The sequence below is a fragment of the Denticeps clupeoides genome, chromosome 20, assembly GCF_900700375.1.
Source record: "Denticeps clupeoides chromosome 20, fDenClu1.1, whole genome shotgun sequence".
Taxonomy (NCBI): domain Eukaryota; kingdom Metazoa; phylum Chordata; class Actinopteri; order Clupeiformes; family Denticipitidae; genus Denticeps; species Denticeps clupeoides.
In genome coordinates this window covers 6,804,471-6,819,890 of record NC_041726.1, presented here as the reverse complement: position 1 = coordinate 6,819,890, position 15,420 = coordinate 6,804,471, and the positions used below count along the sequence as shown (strand labels likewise).

At 45.1% G+C, this 15,420-nt stretch overlaps 1 protein-coding gene across 4 annotated transcripts; it reads right to left on the bottom strand.

The window, feature by feature from the left end:
- Positions 1–39: 39 nt before the first annotated feature.
- Positions 40–13,259, bottom strand: sema4ab (sema domain, immunoglobulin domain (Ig), transmembrane domain (TM) and short cytoplasmic domain, (semaphorin) 4Ab). 4 transcript variants are annotated; one of them, XM_028964140.1, is made up of 16 exons: positions 12,605–12,739; positions 10,734–11,397; positions 8,063–8,306; positions 6,286–6,446; positions 5,777–5,836; positions 5,588–5,686; positions 5,039–5,144; positions 4,804–4,926; positions 4,587–4,714; positions 4,298–4,479; positions 3,753–3,897; positions 3,439–3,628; positions 3,228–3,343; positions 2,928–3,091; positions 1,888–1,985; positions 40–1,806 (listed from the first exon to the last, which is right to left on the bottom strand). In XM_028964140.1, exons 3-16 carry the CDS (start codon positions 8,157–8,159, stop codon positions 980–982), a joined length of 2,496 nt encoding a protein of 831 aa, XP_028819973.1. In that variant the 5' UTR covers positions 8,160–8,306; positions 10,734–11,397; positions 12,605–12,739; the 3' UTR covers positions 40–979. The 4 variants fall into 4 exon arrangements, with proteins under 4 accessions (XP_028819973.1, XP_028819978.1, XP_028819976.1 ...); XM_028964145.1 differs by having other exon boundaries at positions 40–1,791; XM_028964143.1 differs by lacking the exons at positions 10,734–11,397; positions 12,605–12,739 and adding an exon at positions 13,025–13,259.
- Positions 13,260–15,420: the final 2,161 nt, after the last annotated feature.

The window sequence follows — 15,420 nt, the reverse complement described above, 5'->3', positions numbered from 1 at the left end:
CTAGCGGACAAAAAAGGAAATCATTGAGGGAAACAATTATTTCACAGACTTTTTTCTATTTATTCTGAAAACGTAGGAGACCACTTTCCACCTTAAATCAGATGAACATCGTATAAAAATAAAGAAAAAAAAACTTTCTTAATAGTGTCAATTTAATACAACTGCCTGTAAATGGAAGGACCATCTGTCAAAAAGGACCATCTGTCAAAAAAAAAAAACTAGAACATGGTCTTTTGGCAAGAACACATTAAACAGGTGATTTTCTCTTTGGGTCAATTTACATGAAACTAGAACCATGAGATCAGATCAGGCTCACATAATTATAAGAAAAACCCACTAAATCTTCCACAGCACCAGAACCAGGTATTAAAACATCCATACCAGCGGAAATAATTTAATGCAGTAAGACACGACACAGGTTGGAAGTGTAACAGCTCCTGCCCATCATGGGTCCATAGAGTCCACAGCAAAAAATGACCAAGGAAAAAAAAAAACAAACATAAATAGACTACAGGTCACGATATTGGCAGCACAGATTAAACAGCGATTCACAATAAATAAGGTGATCAGCAGAACACGGCTCAGGAACAATAGAAAAATCACAGAACCAATCAGCCACGTACCGTAACGTCGTACCGTTAACATTACAATCCTGAAGCACGTTCCGTGTACTGGCCCAAATATAAGACAACACCTTTTATTACAAAATATTATATTTGGTGCCATCTACTGGTATTCTTTTTTTTTTTTTTTTTTGAGACAACAAATGTCAGGTGACCACATTTCCTTATATTCAGGCCAATACTATACATCTCTGGGTCCTGGATCCTGGGAGGGCTCAAAATTGTCCCCAAGGGTCATCTGTACTGTACAGTCCAACTATAGCTCTAGAACAGTGACCGCCACACACACACCAGCAGTAGTGGTTTATTACAGAAGGCGTTGCTAATACAGGGTCTGATAGTGGGCGGTGCTACGGTCAGATGGGAGTGTTGGGGAGATGCCCGTTTGAGCCGTTGACCACACCGTTGCCCAGGGAAATGGTGCCTTTCCCTGCATGACCGTTGTGCGCTTGTCCGTTGTGCTTGGAGGTGGCGTGAGGGGACTGGGACCTCAGCGCCTCCCTCTCCTGCGGCGCCGCCCCTCTCTCAGGGTCCCGGCGGGAGCAGGACTGGGGGACTGTCCGACTGCGGCAGCGCTGCCTCAGGCCGTAGAGGGCGGCGGTGAGCAGCGCGCTGACGCAGAGCACCAGCAGCACCGACACGACCACCAGCTCCTTCAGGTAGCAGGGCGTGTCCATCCGCTGGTTCGTGTCTCCGCCTGCTCGGTTCACCGAGTCAGTCTCCGCCCAGGAATTTGGTCGGAAAGTGAAGTTCACCTTTCGGCTGGTTTTGTGAGAGTTCTCCGATGTGCTTTCCTGAGTGACGGTTGGCATTGACCCTTCTTTACCATTCTCCTTGATGTCCACCCTTCGGGGCCCCACCCACACATGTGTGGTTGGCTGTCCATACGCGTGGGAGGGAGTGGCCGCTGGCATTGGGGTGGGGTTGCTCTTCTGTTTCACCTGGAAGGCGACCAGGATCTGCTCATAGCCATTCTCCTCCGAGAGACACAGGTAGGGTCCCAAGGTGCTGGGCGTGGCCAGAAACTGAAGGCTGCCGTCCGCCTGCTGCAGGTACAGGTCCGGCGAAAGGCGGCTGTTGGGCCGTTTCCAATGGCGACGGGCGAGACGAGACGCCTCCGGGCACCTCAGCCGAACAACTTCATTCAGTGACACAGTCACCAGCTCACCTGGGAGACAAGAGACTACCGGACATGAGAGACTACGAGTCAACGACACGAACACATGAACACATGAACACACGCACGAACAGACGTATTACTCACCGTTCACTGGCCGCTGCTGGGTGAAGGTGGACCGGGGACTGGGGTTCATGGGTGCCATGCAGGCTTTACTCACATTTCCACCTTCCACATCCTGACCCCTTCCACCAAAAAAAGAAAAGAGAGATGACCCATCAGGCACAAAGATGCGCGACGGTAAGAAAAGGCCAAAGTGATCTGAAAATCCTTTCTGGATTGACCGCAGGTGATGATTTGAAATACTGGATTGACTTCTGATCACATTCTACTGGATGAAATGAGATTTCTGATCATCTTTCAAGCTAAACCACATGTAACTATGAAAATAGTTACAGTACACACACATATACATATATATAATTTTAAATCTAAAAAAACATGTATATACACATACACACACAAAAGTTGAAGAATCCAATGCAAGAAACATATTTTGTATTTGTTGTGAAAAGTGAAATATGTTTGAATCTGTTTTTTTTTCCTGTTTTTACCTTCATGGCAGCTTTGTTCACTATTGTCATCATCAAAGGCTGCATGATGAGATGCTCATTAACATGAGTGAATGATAAGAAAGTGCTCAAAATAAACCTTCAGGACTGTTGGAAACTGTCCCCGTTGTCCAAATTAAGGTGGTGGAGAGAAAACAAGAGGTTGAAATGCTGCCATCACAGCAAAAGCGCCTTGATTTGGAGGGTGCTTCAACTTTTTGCTTTGTTTGCTATTTTCTTGTTTATTACATAACATCACGTGTGTTATTTTATAGTCCTGTGTCTTCAGTTTTCTTCTCGAATGTAAAAAATGCAAGACCCATGAATTAATAAGTAGCTCTAAAGATTTGACTGGTAGTGTATATATTCACTGGTAGTAGCCTTGGGTAACACACTCGTCTATGAACCAGAAGACCCAGGTTCAAATCCCACTTACTACCACTGTGTCCCTGAGCAAGACATTTACCCCTAAGTGTCTCCTGGGGGACTGTCCCTGTAACTACTGATTGTAAGTCGCTCTGGATAAGGACGTCTGGTAAATGCTGTAAATGTAAATGTAAATGCATGTGTACTCACACATTGGCCCGAATGCTGCTGATTTCGGCACATGCATGGAGGGAGGGGTCCCACCCGCAGAAGGGGTCCCGCGCCAGAACGCACTCGGCACAGCTCCAGTAGAATGAGCAGTTCGCCACAGGAACTTTGAGCACGCCCTCCGCCGAGCCCACAAACACAGCGCCCTGAAATCAGCACGCTCACTGAGGCACACTTTTCACTTCAGGTCAGCTGACTCTCGGGCCCCACGTCGGTTTTATTATTTACCATTTAGATTTCCCCCGGGGGGGTGGCGCACACACAAACATGGCCGCTTCCTACCTTGGAGATGGAGAGCAGCAGGCTCTTGACTGGCTGCGGCTCCGGGAACAGCCGCACCTCCTCCACCACGTGCGGGCCGTCGTCCAGCAGAACCACCTTGTGCAGCAGTCCAGAGTCTGCAGACCCACGTTCACGCCGAGAGTCAAAAGTCAAAGCCGGCAGCAGAAACCCCACCGTCCCAGTCCCGGCGGACTAGTCCGTAACGCGGTACCTGTGAGGAGGTAGAGGACGGTGTAGTTCCTCCCGTCGGCGGCGGTCACCCTCTGGGCGGCGATGTTGCTGTAGAGCTGGTCAGCAGACACCATGGCGAGTCTCTGCCCGACGGGGTGGACGTTCTCCTCCGCCAGGAAGTTCTCCTTCACAAAGCGCAGCGCGTTGTCCGAGGCACTGTGAAGGCCACACTGTCGGGAGGAGGGGGGCGGCAAACAGTCACGGAACCACTGTGACCTACGACCTCAGGCATTACTCAGTCATTCATTTAAAAAGTTGGACCGATTTCAGGCAGGATCCTGTGGAGCTACTCGCCTCTCCAGGCCGGGCGATCTTCTCCTGAATGCGGCTGCTCCACCGCAGCGTGTCTCGGTTCAGGGCTTTGTAGTTCCCTGCGAACACGGCCTTCACGTCGCCGAGACGGAAAACGCAGACGGCTGATCGGCCCGAGTTCACCGACCTGCCAGCACAGACGACATCAAATCAGGATAGTCAATAAACGTCCATTCGGTTTTTTTTTTGTAAAACTTCATAAACACTATATTAATTACACAATGATTTAGATTTTTAATATTTTATGTTGATTATGGCAGACAACTCTTAAAAATCTTAAATTATGAGAATATGAATATCAGAATTCATAAACACAGTCCCCAAACTTCGGAAAGGTTCTTAATTGCTACAGGTTGGAAAATAAAGAGCGTCCAGTTATATTATACACATTCATTTAAAACCATTCTCCCTCATGACACACAACGTCACGTGACCAGCAACAGCTGGATCTCACATGAACTATTTCATCACGGATAGTAACATAAAGAGGTCAGGGTGGGCGGTGACAGGCAGCAAGCTGCTCTCACCACTGCGAGCTGAAGATCCCGTAGAACAGAGTGTCGTCAGCCGAGGCGCCCTCTGCTGGCGGGAGGGTAACGACGTCCTCGATGACGTTGTATGGCAGCTCTCCATCAGAATGGCACAGCAGCTGCGCTTTGGCGAAGGTCGTCCAGCGTTTCTGCAGCGTGCGCTGCCCACCGATGTCACTCTGCACAAACACACACACACAGAAAAACGTACACCACATGAAATTGGAGACATCGAAACTCAGACGAGAAGAAATTGAGCAGACAAACGGCACGATAGGCGGCCTACCGTACAGACTTGAGCGACACGTGACACGGTGAGTTTGTCGATGAAGTCGTACTCCCTGCCAACCTCGCTGAAGAAGAAGTACACCTTCTCCTCACTGGGGACGTAGGTGGAGCTGATGAAGGTGGGGTCTGAATGGAGAAGCACATGAAAATGATCAATAATAATAAAAAAGAAAAAACAGAATTAAGGGGGATCAGTATGGTGCAGCTCCACCCACCCTCCACCCAGCCCAACATGTCGTCCAGCTTCAGATCAACGCGGCTGCCTTCGCTCAAGTGCCGTGAAATCACTGGCCAGTTGCCGTGGTAATCAGCTACAGTTGCCGTGTACAGCTCGCCATCTGTAAAACACACAAAGGTAAAAAAACTTTAACTTTAACTGAAGAGGTCACACAATCCTGGATAAAGACATATGGACTCGATCTTAAAAGGGGATTAGAAAAGTTCTCTCACCCACTACAATGGCGGTGTTCCTCTGATAGGGGTCGTAGGGGCACCGCCCCCTGCCCTCTTCCTGTTTCCCGCTGGGGTCTGTCATCAAGGAGAACGTCTCAGAGTTCTGCAGAGAAACGGCACGTGAAGATGGTGCTCTGTGCAATGTGGAGATTTGCATTTATAGAAACGTTTACAGAAAATTCTAATTTTATTTGTCACATACACTGTCATACACGGTGTGATATGCAGTGAAATGCTTTTGCGACTGCTATAGACCTCAATATTGCAAGTGGAACCAATATGCAAATATTGCAAACATAATCAAATATTACAATTCTATGTTTTTAAACATAAAACAAAATGTAACTTGCACCATTCCATCAACATAACAGAACTGATAGAATTGTCATGGGATCAATTGCAGGTTCTATAAATATTAGAACAATGATAACAAAGAATGTGTGTAATTCACTGATTAGAAAAGAATGAAAAACTATAAGCGGATGAATGTTGGAAACATCCAAAGAAGCAAGAGATGAAGGGAGGAATGGTTGGGTGTGGCCTTACAATATAGGTGCAGCGCGGACTGAAGGCAAACGTCCCGCAGGCGTACATGTGGGTGGAGTTCAGGACCTGCAGGACCCTCACGAAGTTCGAACAGTCTGTCTACAATGGGAGGGGCAAAGAAACATGAGAGTTACAGAGAGAACAGACAGGAAGGTCACGGCAGATAAAATCACAGCGTCAATTGCTCACCTTCCTCTTCCCCTTCATGGTGCAGTCGTCCAGATCCTTCTCTGATGGGGACCAGTCCAGCTGTCAGACGGAAGCAAAGATAGATCTATAAACAACCATTATTAACATTTGTTGTGTTACTGTGATTAAATCAATCTATATAACAATCTATACTGTATATCTGTCCTTCAAATTGTGTCAAACTGAACAGAAAGTATGTAAATTTAATTAAAAAGGCACATTCCGAGATTTACAGTGCACACGACATAACAAAGACATCCCCCATATATCCTCTATAAGAGAAATAGAAGAACACACCTGCTTCGCCTACCGTTCTGAAATAATGAGGGCTAGTCCGGATAAAAATAAACCTACATAGAATTCTTTGGTTATCATGAGAGCAAAGAATTTTATTTTTGTCGAAAACACTATTGAACGGAATGAATAACACTATTCGAATTTTGAAAACATTGCATTTTGTGAGGGGTGAAAACAAATAACAGCAAATTGTGTGATTTTGACTCACTGACCCGCCCCTTCAGCACCATGCTGCTGGCCTGTCGGACGTCCAGTGACAGAATAGCATCTCTGGCCCCGACGAACAGCGTGTCCCCGTCGTCGCTCAGCAACAAGGTGGTGGTGTTGCCATCCTGTGCACTGGTGAAGCGGGTTAGCGCTCTGCTGGGGCTTCCTATGGGACAGAGAACCATGACACAACTGTCATGAAACACTTAGCAATGCAGGGACTTCAACCTTTAATATAGAATATTATATATATATAGAGAGAGAGAGAGAGAAAGAGAGAGAGAGAGATTGTTGTAATAACAACTTCGGCACAAGTAACAGGGGCACTGTATTATTACTGTACTACAGTAATAATAATATAATAGGAGAGGTCAGGAGAGTCAGTGTCATATGAGCACTGATCAAACAACTAGTCATCCAAACAGTGACCGAAGTCTGACAGGAAGTGACAGCGGCGGCTAAAGGCCGGCAGCCCACAGTCCCACAGCCTGCCATCTAACCACAACAGACCAAGGCCATTCAGCAACACCCGGGGGCCCAATCAGCACAAAAAGGAAGTGAGAGAGAGAAAGAAAAGACAGAAATGCATGACGGGACATAGCTGGAGACCCACAGGCTGAGAAGATCAGAAGCAAGTCCTGCTGACAGGGCTGTTTCAAAAATAGAAAAATTAATTGAATGAAATATTGTTTGTGTTTATGATTGTGGCTAATTGCTCAGTATGTTAAGTTAATAGAATATTACCTATGATCAATCAAAAAAATCAATCTAATACAGAAATGTCCAACTTCATTTATACACCCTAGACTTGGTTGACCTTTTTCTGAATATTTTTGTCTAGATGCACTACTATGTTCTCAAGCTTTCTGTTTTGACCCTTATTTTTCCTTTATTGCTGCGTTCTGATGAGAAGTGGCATTTAGAACGAAAGGGGAACGAGTCCCAGAAGCTTGGAGTTCTGATATTACTTTAATGACGACATCTCAAAACATCCAACCAAACTCGAAACTGAAGTTAAAGTGGAAGAAAAGTGCTTCAGTGCTGAGTTAATGATATATGTCTCATTAGAACATAGGTCGGACCCAACATCAACATCTCTGTCCTACTGACCCCGATCTGAACCAGGCAGAAGGTCGGCCCCTCGGGACCCAGCCCTGAGTGGAACACTGAGCCGCTCTGTGGACCTCTGATCCCCGGATCAGCACAGCCCAGCCTAATCCCACCGAACCAGGAGCGGCCCGAGCCGCCTCAGAACCAACGTCTGAAAATGGGGCGCTCGAAACGGTGGATTTCACGCGACAGCCGCGTCCCGGGGCCGCCGCTAATTCCACCCCCTGTGATCAGGTTTAAAACAGCTAATCTTTCACACTAATCAGCACCACAGAGAAGACCTGATGGAGGCCAGGCCCATAACTAAAAACACCAACCACGGTCACTGACAGCACAAAGAACCAGAAAAAAAAAATTAGAAACAGAAATGTAAGATGTACGTACACTAGCAGTTAAAAGATTGGGTTGCTGAGAGCCGCCTCTCTTTACCTTCATAGATGTTCTACACGCTATTGTAATCATCATAAGCATCTTAATGATACCATCATTAACATGAGTGAAGGAAAAGCAAAAACCCAAGCTCAACATGAGAATGTTTGCTGCTTTGAAGAGCTGAAAATGGTTGCCTACATAACAAAACAAAAGTTTTGAGTGTTCAGTTGTCCTACAATGTACAGAACAGTCAGAAAGATTTGTACTAATAGTGTAAGAGAGAGAAAACTAGAAACTCACCCAGTGTAAAGGAAACCCTGGGGGTGTCGTTCATGTCGGCAGGTCCCACCAGCTGCAGCAGGACCATGGTGGTCCAGAGAGACACCCGACGGGTCATCGTGTAGGGAGGCGGCAGCGTATCGTGAAAGCAGACGGGCGGGGTACTAGCGCCGCTTACAGAGTGATTTCGAGGACTCTGTGCCAGAGTTGAGATGCCCGTGGCGATGGCACGTCCTCTGTTCACTACGGGCCACAGTCATGGCATCTGTCAGAAAGGGTGAGAAATGGTTAGCCCCGCCCGCTGCACTTGAGCAAGAACAGAAGGGGAAGCGGGGTGGAAGCGCACCTCTTGTGATTACAGAATTCCAAACAGGAAGTAGCTGATGAGTGGCATGACAAAACATGCAACGTTTCATGCTCTCATCCACACGACAGACAGCGGATTGCATGCATCCACCATAACAATGACCTGTGACCCCGACCCACTGTACACAGTTAACAAACCTAATCAAACCTAGAATGTAGGTTTCGATCATGCCATGAAATGCCATATACCTCACTACTCAGCACCCAGCAGCCTGACTCTGCACATTTTACCCACAGGCAGAAGCAGCGTTTCAACACGCAACTCATGCTAGTCTTGGGTGGAACCCATTTTTTCCCCATTCTTGACCAAATACCCGGTATGTCGATAATACGCTCTACACTTTTTCTTGAAATAGTATATCCCCATATTGTGCATAAGGCCAAATACGGTCTATTTTGGGGTAGAATGAGTGCATTATTCACAAAAGATCACAATACATATCATTTTAAAGATGACTTATATTGTGCTATAGGATTTTAGTCATATTGCCCAGTACCAACAGACACATGAATAGACATTCAGAACAAGAAGTAACATTCATACGTGGAGAAACGTTTATAGTACAGAAACATGGTAAAAGATGTGGAGATAATATGAAAAAAAAAAATAAAAACAAATAAGAATTAACATACAGGTGTGGAGAGCATGAAACAACACTGGAGACAGCGGAGATTAGGGCTGACAGAAAATAAAATATTACATTTCTGTCAATTTCGATATTCATTTTGCCATGCTAATCTTCACGCAGCATTGCTACAAACAAGCCCGCTGTTGGTGAAGGTAACAAAAAACAAGTATTAAAATGTTAACCGGGCCGATGTAGGAATTATCGTTAGCCGTCTAGCTATTTGCATGTTAGTTGTTAGCATTAGCTGTTGCACATTAGCTTATTAACATTAACAATTTTAGCTGTCTGTTATTGTTACCATTATGTTATCATTAGGGTTATGGCTAATAATAAAATATTAATATTAAAGTATTTTATTTCTGTTAGTCCTCCCAATTATACAGTGGGAGGACAAACTTTCAACTCAGTTCTAGCTCAAACAATCTACTAATATTGTTTTCGATATTCAGCATCAATATTATTGTTGCCATTTTTATCATAATCATTAGCACCTATGGCTAATAATAAAAAAAATGTTAACATTAAAGTGTTTTATTTCTGTTAGTCCCCCCAACTCAGTTCTAGCTCAGACAATCTAGTAATATTTTCTTTTTTATGCAACATTAAGGAATGTTCAAATATTTTTTAGCAAGAAATTTTTATTACTTAGTTACATTAAACATCAGAACATGCACTGTTACAACCCCGAAGTAACGCGGGAAAGCTTATGATCTTAAAAGACGCAGCATCTTGGCAAATTACTGGAAATGCCATAGCCGCTATTTTCTGACACAATCGTCCCATGAACTCTTAGACGAATTCATTTCACACCTTTTTTTTTTTTTTTTTTTTTTTCTGGCTCTGAGAGTTAACGCACACATGACCAAGAACCAGCACCCACGCTGCATAATCAGTTTGAGTGGAAATTCTATTACTCAAGTTTGAAATTTTGGCAACATGCGTTAAATTCCAGTTCAACCAACAGAGCGCATTTTCGAATTTGCTCTTAACCAAGTGTTCAGCAGTATGTTACAGAGTATCTAATGAGATTAAAGCAGTTTTAAATAAAGAGCAAAAATTTGTTCAGATGTGGTGACTGATGGAAGAACATCCTGTTGTATTTGACCACAGCACGAAAAAAAAAAAAAAGTGGCAGGATTTGCACATGACAGTCAGCAGCATCACATGATTGTTTCTCCCTCTCTCTCTCTCTCTGCATGTGTGTGTGCGTGCGTGCAAAAGAAACTAAAATGACCACTGAATAAATCAATGAGCCGCCGCTAAGCGTTCAAAACAAGAGGAGGAGCAAACACACAAGGTATCTTGAACAGTGGAGCAACTTAATGAGGGAACAGAACAAACATCGAGACCAAGGATAAGAAGAGCGTGACTCTCCACATCAGTTCATGAACCTGAACTAACAGCCACTGCAGAGCATGCGGCTCTTCACAACATCAAAGACTCAAGAGGAGCAGGAGGACACTCGGCTCATGGATTTGTCCGTATTTCAACAACCACCATGCCGATCAGCTAAACTCTGTAGATTTCTGTACATCTCTGAACAACTAATATGCAGAGCTCACACCACCAATTCTAGTATTACTATTACTATTACTAATACTACAACCTCAAAATAAATCACAACAGTGTAAACAGAAGAGTCACACAATGTTAGTGATATGCGCTCCTGATTCCGAAACAATCCGACGAATCCGCACCTCACAGAGCAACACAGTCGAAGGGCTTCTGGACGTCCTGGTCACCGAGCATCATTCCGCCAGCACGCTGATCCCCCTTCTGCACCTGACAGCTGACAGGGAGTCTCTGGAAGTCGCTATGGTGACGAACCGCCTCCTTGTCTACGTGCAGAGTTGTCATGGCAACAGCGGAACCAGCAGGTCCCAGGATTGCCTGATCACGCCTCCTTATTATTTGTGGAGAAAACAGAGCACCACCAGCCACCCGGCCCAATTATCAGCACTGACTAATGAGTCCAGAGCTAATTATGAACAACGGGGAACTGAGCACCATCTATGAGATATATATATATATAAAATGGAAAACCATTTCAATGCTTATGTTTTGCCAACAATTAATAAACCACATGGTCATCAGTCTGACCCCTGCGACCCTGATCAGCATGCCGAGACCTCAGAAGCTGAATCAGAGGATCAGGACCAGAATTAGATGTAAAACGTGGAAACCAAGACAGGGGACAGTTGCACCACTGTGAACTCAGCATTTTCAAACTTTCATTCGGCGGTTTTGAGTGCATGCCTGCCTTGATGTCTGCTGTCTGAAGATAAACTCCTGAGTGTAACAGTACAGGCACTCCCCCACTGTCCCCACGCGGGTGAGGAATCTCATTAGCTCTATGAAAACCTGTGAGAAAGAAGTGATAATGTGGAGCTGACCTTTGGGGGAGAAAAAAAAAAAAAAAAAGAATCGACACAAAACAACAACGTCACATCACATTAATACAAGCAACCTCAACCAACACAATTTCATATTAACATATAAAACATCATGACACATTAACACAAAACACACCTGTAACAATACTCAACTCTACCTGGGTTACAATACTCAACTCTACCTGGGTTTTAGGTGCTACGGTCCAATTCATCCCATATACACTCCATAAGGTCAACCGGGTTTCAACCTTAAAGTCGCAAAACACACCCCCCTGTCCGGGTCATACTGTCCATCCCAGCCCCTGTTCCTGGTCCAATAACCATAACCCTAACCCCTGATTCAAACTACAATCTGACCTGGCCCCCATTCCCGGTCCTATACTCTGATCCAGCCCCCCCCCGCTCCTATAACACAATCCAGCCCTCCCTTCCTGGTCCAAGCTACAATCTGACCTGGCCCCCATTCCCGGTCCTATACTCCAATCCAGCCCCCCCATTCCTGGTCCTATACTCCTTCCTGGTCCTATACTCCGATCCAGCCCCCCCTTCTTGGTCCAAACTACAAACTGACCTGGCCCCCATTCCCGTTCCTATACTCCGATCCAGCCCCCCCCCATTCCTAGTCCGATACTCCGATCCAGCCCTCCCTTCCTGGTCCAAACTACAATCTGACCTGGCCCCCATTCCCGTTCCTATACTCCGATCCAGCCCCCTCCCATTCCTAGTCCGATACTCCGATCCAGCCCCCCCTTCCTGGTCCAAACTACAAACTAACCTGGTCCCCGTTCCCGGTCCTGCACTCCGAACCAGCCCCTGTTCCAGGTCTGAACGACGATCTGACACAGCCCCTGTTCCCTGGGTCCTACACATCGAGCCAGAACCTGTTCTGGGTCCTACGTCAAACCCAGCCCGTATGCAACTCGTGCAACTTTTATTTTCTCAGCCAAAAATGCAAAACAAACCACTTGCATAACACTGAAACCAAATTCCTCTTCCCGAACATTCCTGCACGGACTTCAGACGGGCACGTGCTTCTCCCAAAAATTCCAGCTTTTGTTTTCCAGCTGAACACAGCGCGCAGGAGGAAAACTCGGACCGGGACACTCGCGGTCGCCCCGGTGGACTTTTCAACACGCTGCACGTTTACAAAGACCCGCAAATATCGTGCCGCTTACCTCGAGATTTAAACTCCCACGCGGTCGCGGCGTTTAATCCGAGAACCCAGAGACCCACACCTACACCGCTCTCTTCACACCACGCGGACTCACAAACATTTACACACGCACCGCACTTCTACTCCTGCGCTGCTCCCCCGGAGACTCGACAGCGCCGCCCGGTGGCTGCGGCCGGAACTGCCGCGCGTTGTACGTCCATGTCAAGAACGAGCAAACGTCACCAGACACACGCCGAGCAAATCAAACGATTCGACACACGCAGAAGCTCTGGGTGAAGGTTCTTCTCATCGGCCTATGGTCTGCAGCATGAGGAAGCCTGTGGAGCCTGAGCTGCTTTGGCATGTGCACCCAGCAGGTCAATGGGTCTATTTGTGGCCGTGACTGTGCGCTTATTTGCGTGTATTTGGTAAAGAGACCCACCTGGACGGCCCTTGGAGGTCCCTGAGTCCTCGGCCTTCCTCGTCCACAGTAGGTTTGCACAGGACACGTCATGCCGCTTTAGGAAGCCGGCCCGGAGCTTCTAGCCGAAGTTCAGGCTTCCCTCGCTGCCGCAGAAGGCCGGATTCAGCCCGTCCGGCAGCAGACACCCATACCCTGCCTCTGTCTGGACCTGCATGCCGCTCCGGTCTCTCCTTCCCAGGTCCAGCCTGCTATGTAGGTAATTCGCAGTGGAAAGGCGGGTCAGATCCCTAATGAGAGAAAAGAAGATTTGGAGATTAACCACCGACCTCCAAACTGCCCTGCACATGGAACCCGGCAGCTCTCTGCTGCAGGTTTGACTCAAATGCACTTCTTATCGGGGTTTTTTTTTTTTAATTCATATTAATAATCCACACACAATGGCGGAGTTCTTGTGGCCGAGACAGGGATCCCGTGCTTTCTTATTTGCAGGCCCTGAGAAGGCCACGTCTGAGTGGTGTTCTGCCAGTTTCCTGCTGGTGAAATGTCACCAACCGCCTCTCGTTCGTCGCGCAGCCCATCACGGGAGGATGAAAGCCACACACTGCCTCCCGACACCGAGGCCCCGGGGACGAGGCCGGGCCCCGCATGGGTACATCAAGGCAGGCAGAGAGCAGAGGATCAAAAGCAGACGCTGGCTGCAGCAAATTTCATCTCATATTGGCGCCAAACGCCTCATCCTTTCATGAACATGAACATTTTACACGCAACAGGAAAAAATGTCCATGATGTTAACCAGCAGATAACAGAAACTCAATTAGCCAAAAAGAAATAGCAGAATTGTTCATGTTTTCATATCAAGGTAATAAAAACACTGCAAATTATATCTGCTTTGCAAATATAATTATATTTAGGTTTTAAACATTTTGTAATAATTTCAACACTTTGCTCATATATTAAAACATTTCATGTTATTTCGTGCTGATATAGCAGTTCAATTCCATTTCAAGTTGTTCAATTTTACATTGTATATTTCATATATTTTGTATATATGTATATTTGATTTATTTTCTGTTGGATATTTTTTTACAGTTAATTACCCCTACATAAAATAAACATAGTCTTCGTTTTTTTGTTGTTTTTTTTACATTTTATTTTCTAATTTACTGATGGATTTTTGCTGGTTATAATTTAGTATAATTTAGTAATCAAAATGCTCTTAAGATTGTAATATTACAATATTACAACTTGATTATTATTTAGCACCTACAGATTCTATATTTGGAGATAAAGTATAACTGATGAGGAATATGTTGTAAAAACAATATATTTACACATTCAACTTTATTTCAAAATTACTTTGGGGCATTTGAACATTGACAGTTCATCTTTTTAAATACAAGTCATTGAGAAATGCAAAATATTGTATTTTAATGGCTCAGAGGGTATGTTTTTCTGAATTTGGGTCATATTTAATAAATGGTATGAAGCTGAAATGAATGAGCTGAAATGAAAGCTGTCAAGAAATGTCTGTGTTTCCTGTTGCTTGGTCGTTTGTTTGTGGCCGTCAGATTTTCAGTTCTTGCTGTGGGAGCAGAGAGGAACAGTGAAATGGCAGCTGGGCTGAAGGTTCTCTACGTCCTCTCTACTTTAACAGGTGATATTTTTTTTTATTATAAACAAATTAAATTGTCTTTCCACTATAACTATACACAGTTTTTTTATTTAATGTATTTTTACTTCACTCTGTGTTGCAAATTGCGCAAGTTGGACGTGTTGTCCGTTTAAACAATGCAATAATGTGAAAAATTATTTCAATTTGTTCTTTCCTCTCCTTCAGTGGTTTATTCAACCCTCCTGTCTCAGCTGCCTGAAACCCTGAGGGTCAAGACTGGTGACCCCATCAGTATTACCTGCAACATACAGGAAATAATTATTTCAAAATGCTATTCAGTCTCTTGGCTGAAAATTAAGAGTGGGAAAATGGACGTGTTTCCCGCCATCACCACTACCGATCCGGAAAATAAATACATCTGTGAAATGATCATCTTCAGTGCGGGAGCCGGCGATTCTGGGATGTACTACTGTGCGGTTTCACAGGCCACCATCAACTACTTCGGCACTGGGACCAGGGTCATTGTCACAGGTAAAATGAAAAAAAAAATCCTACATGAAAAGAGGATTCCATGAAATACGAAATGAACACTTTGAATAAATATCTGCACCATTATCTCTTCATATTTTCTTCACTACTCTCTGTCTTTTACTAGATTTAAACAATCTGTTCAAGCAAATAAATCTGTAAATCTGTTGACATGAACATACAAAAATATGGTTGTATTTAAAATAATTTTATTTAATTGCTAGTTTACATTTGGGCTCAATGTACATACCATACTATACTGTATGTACTGTAT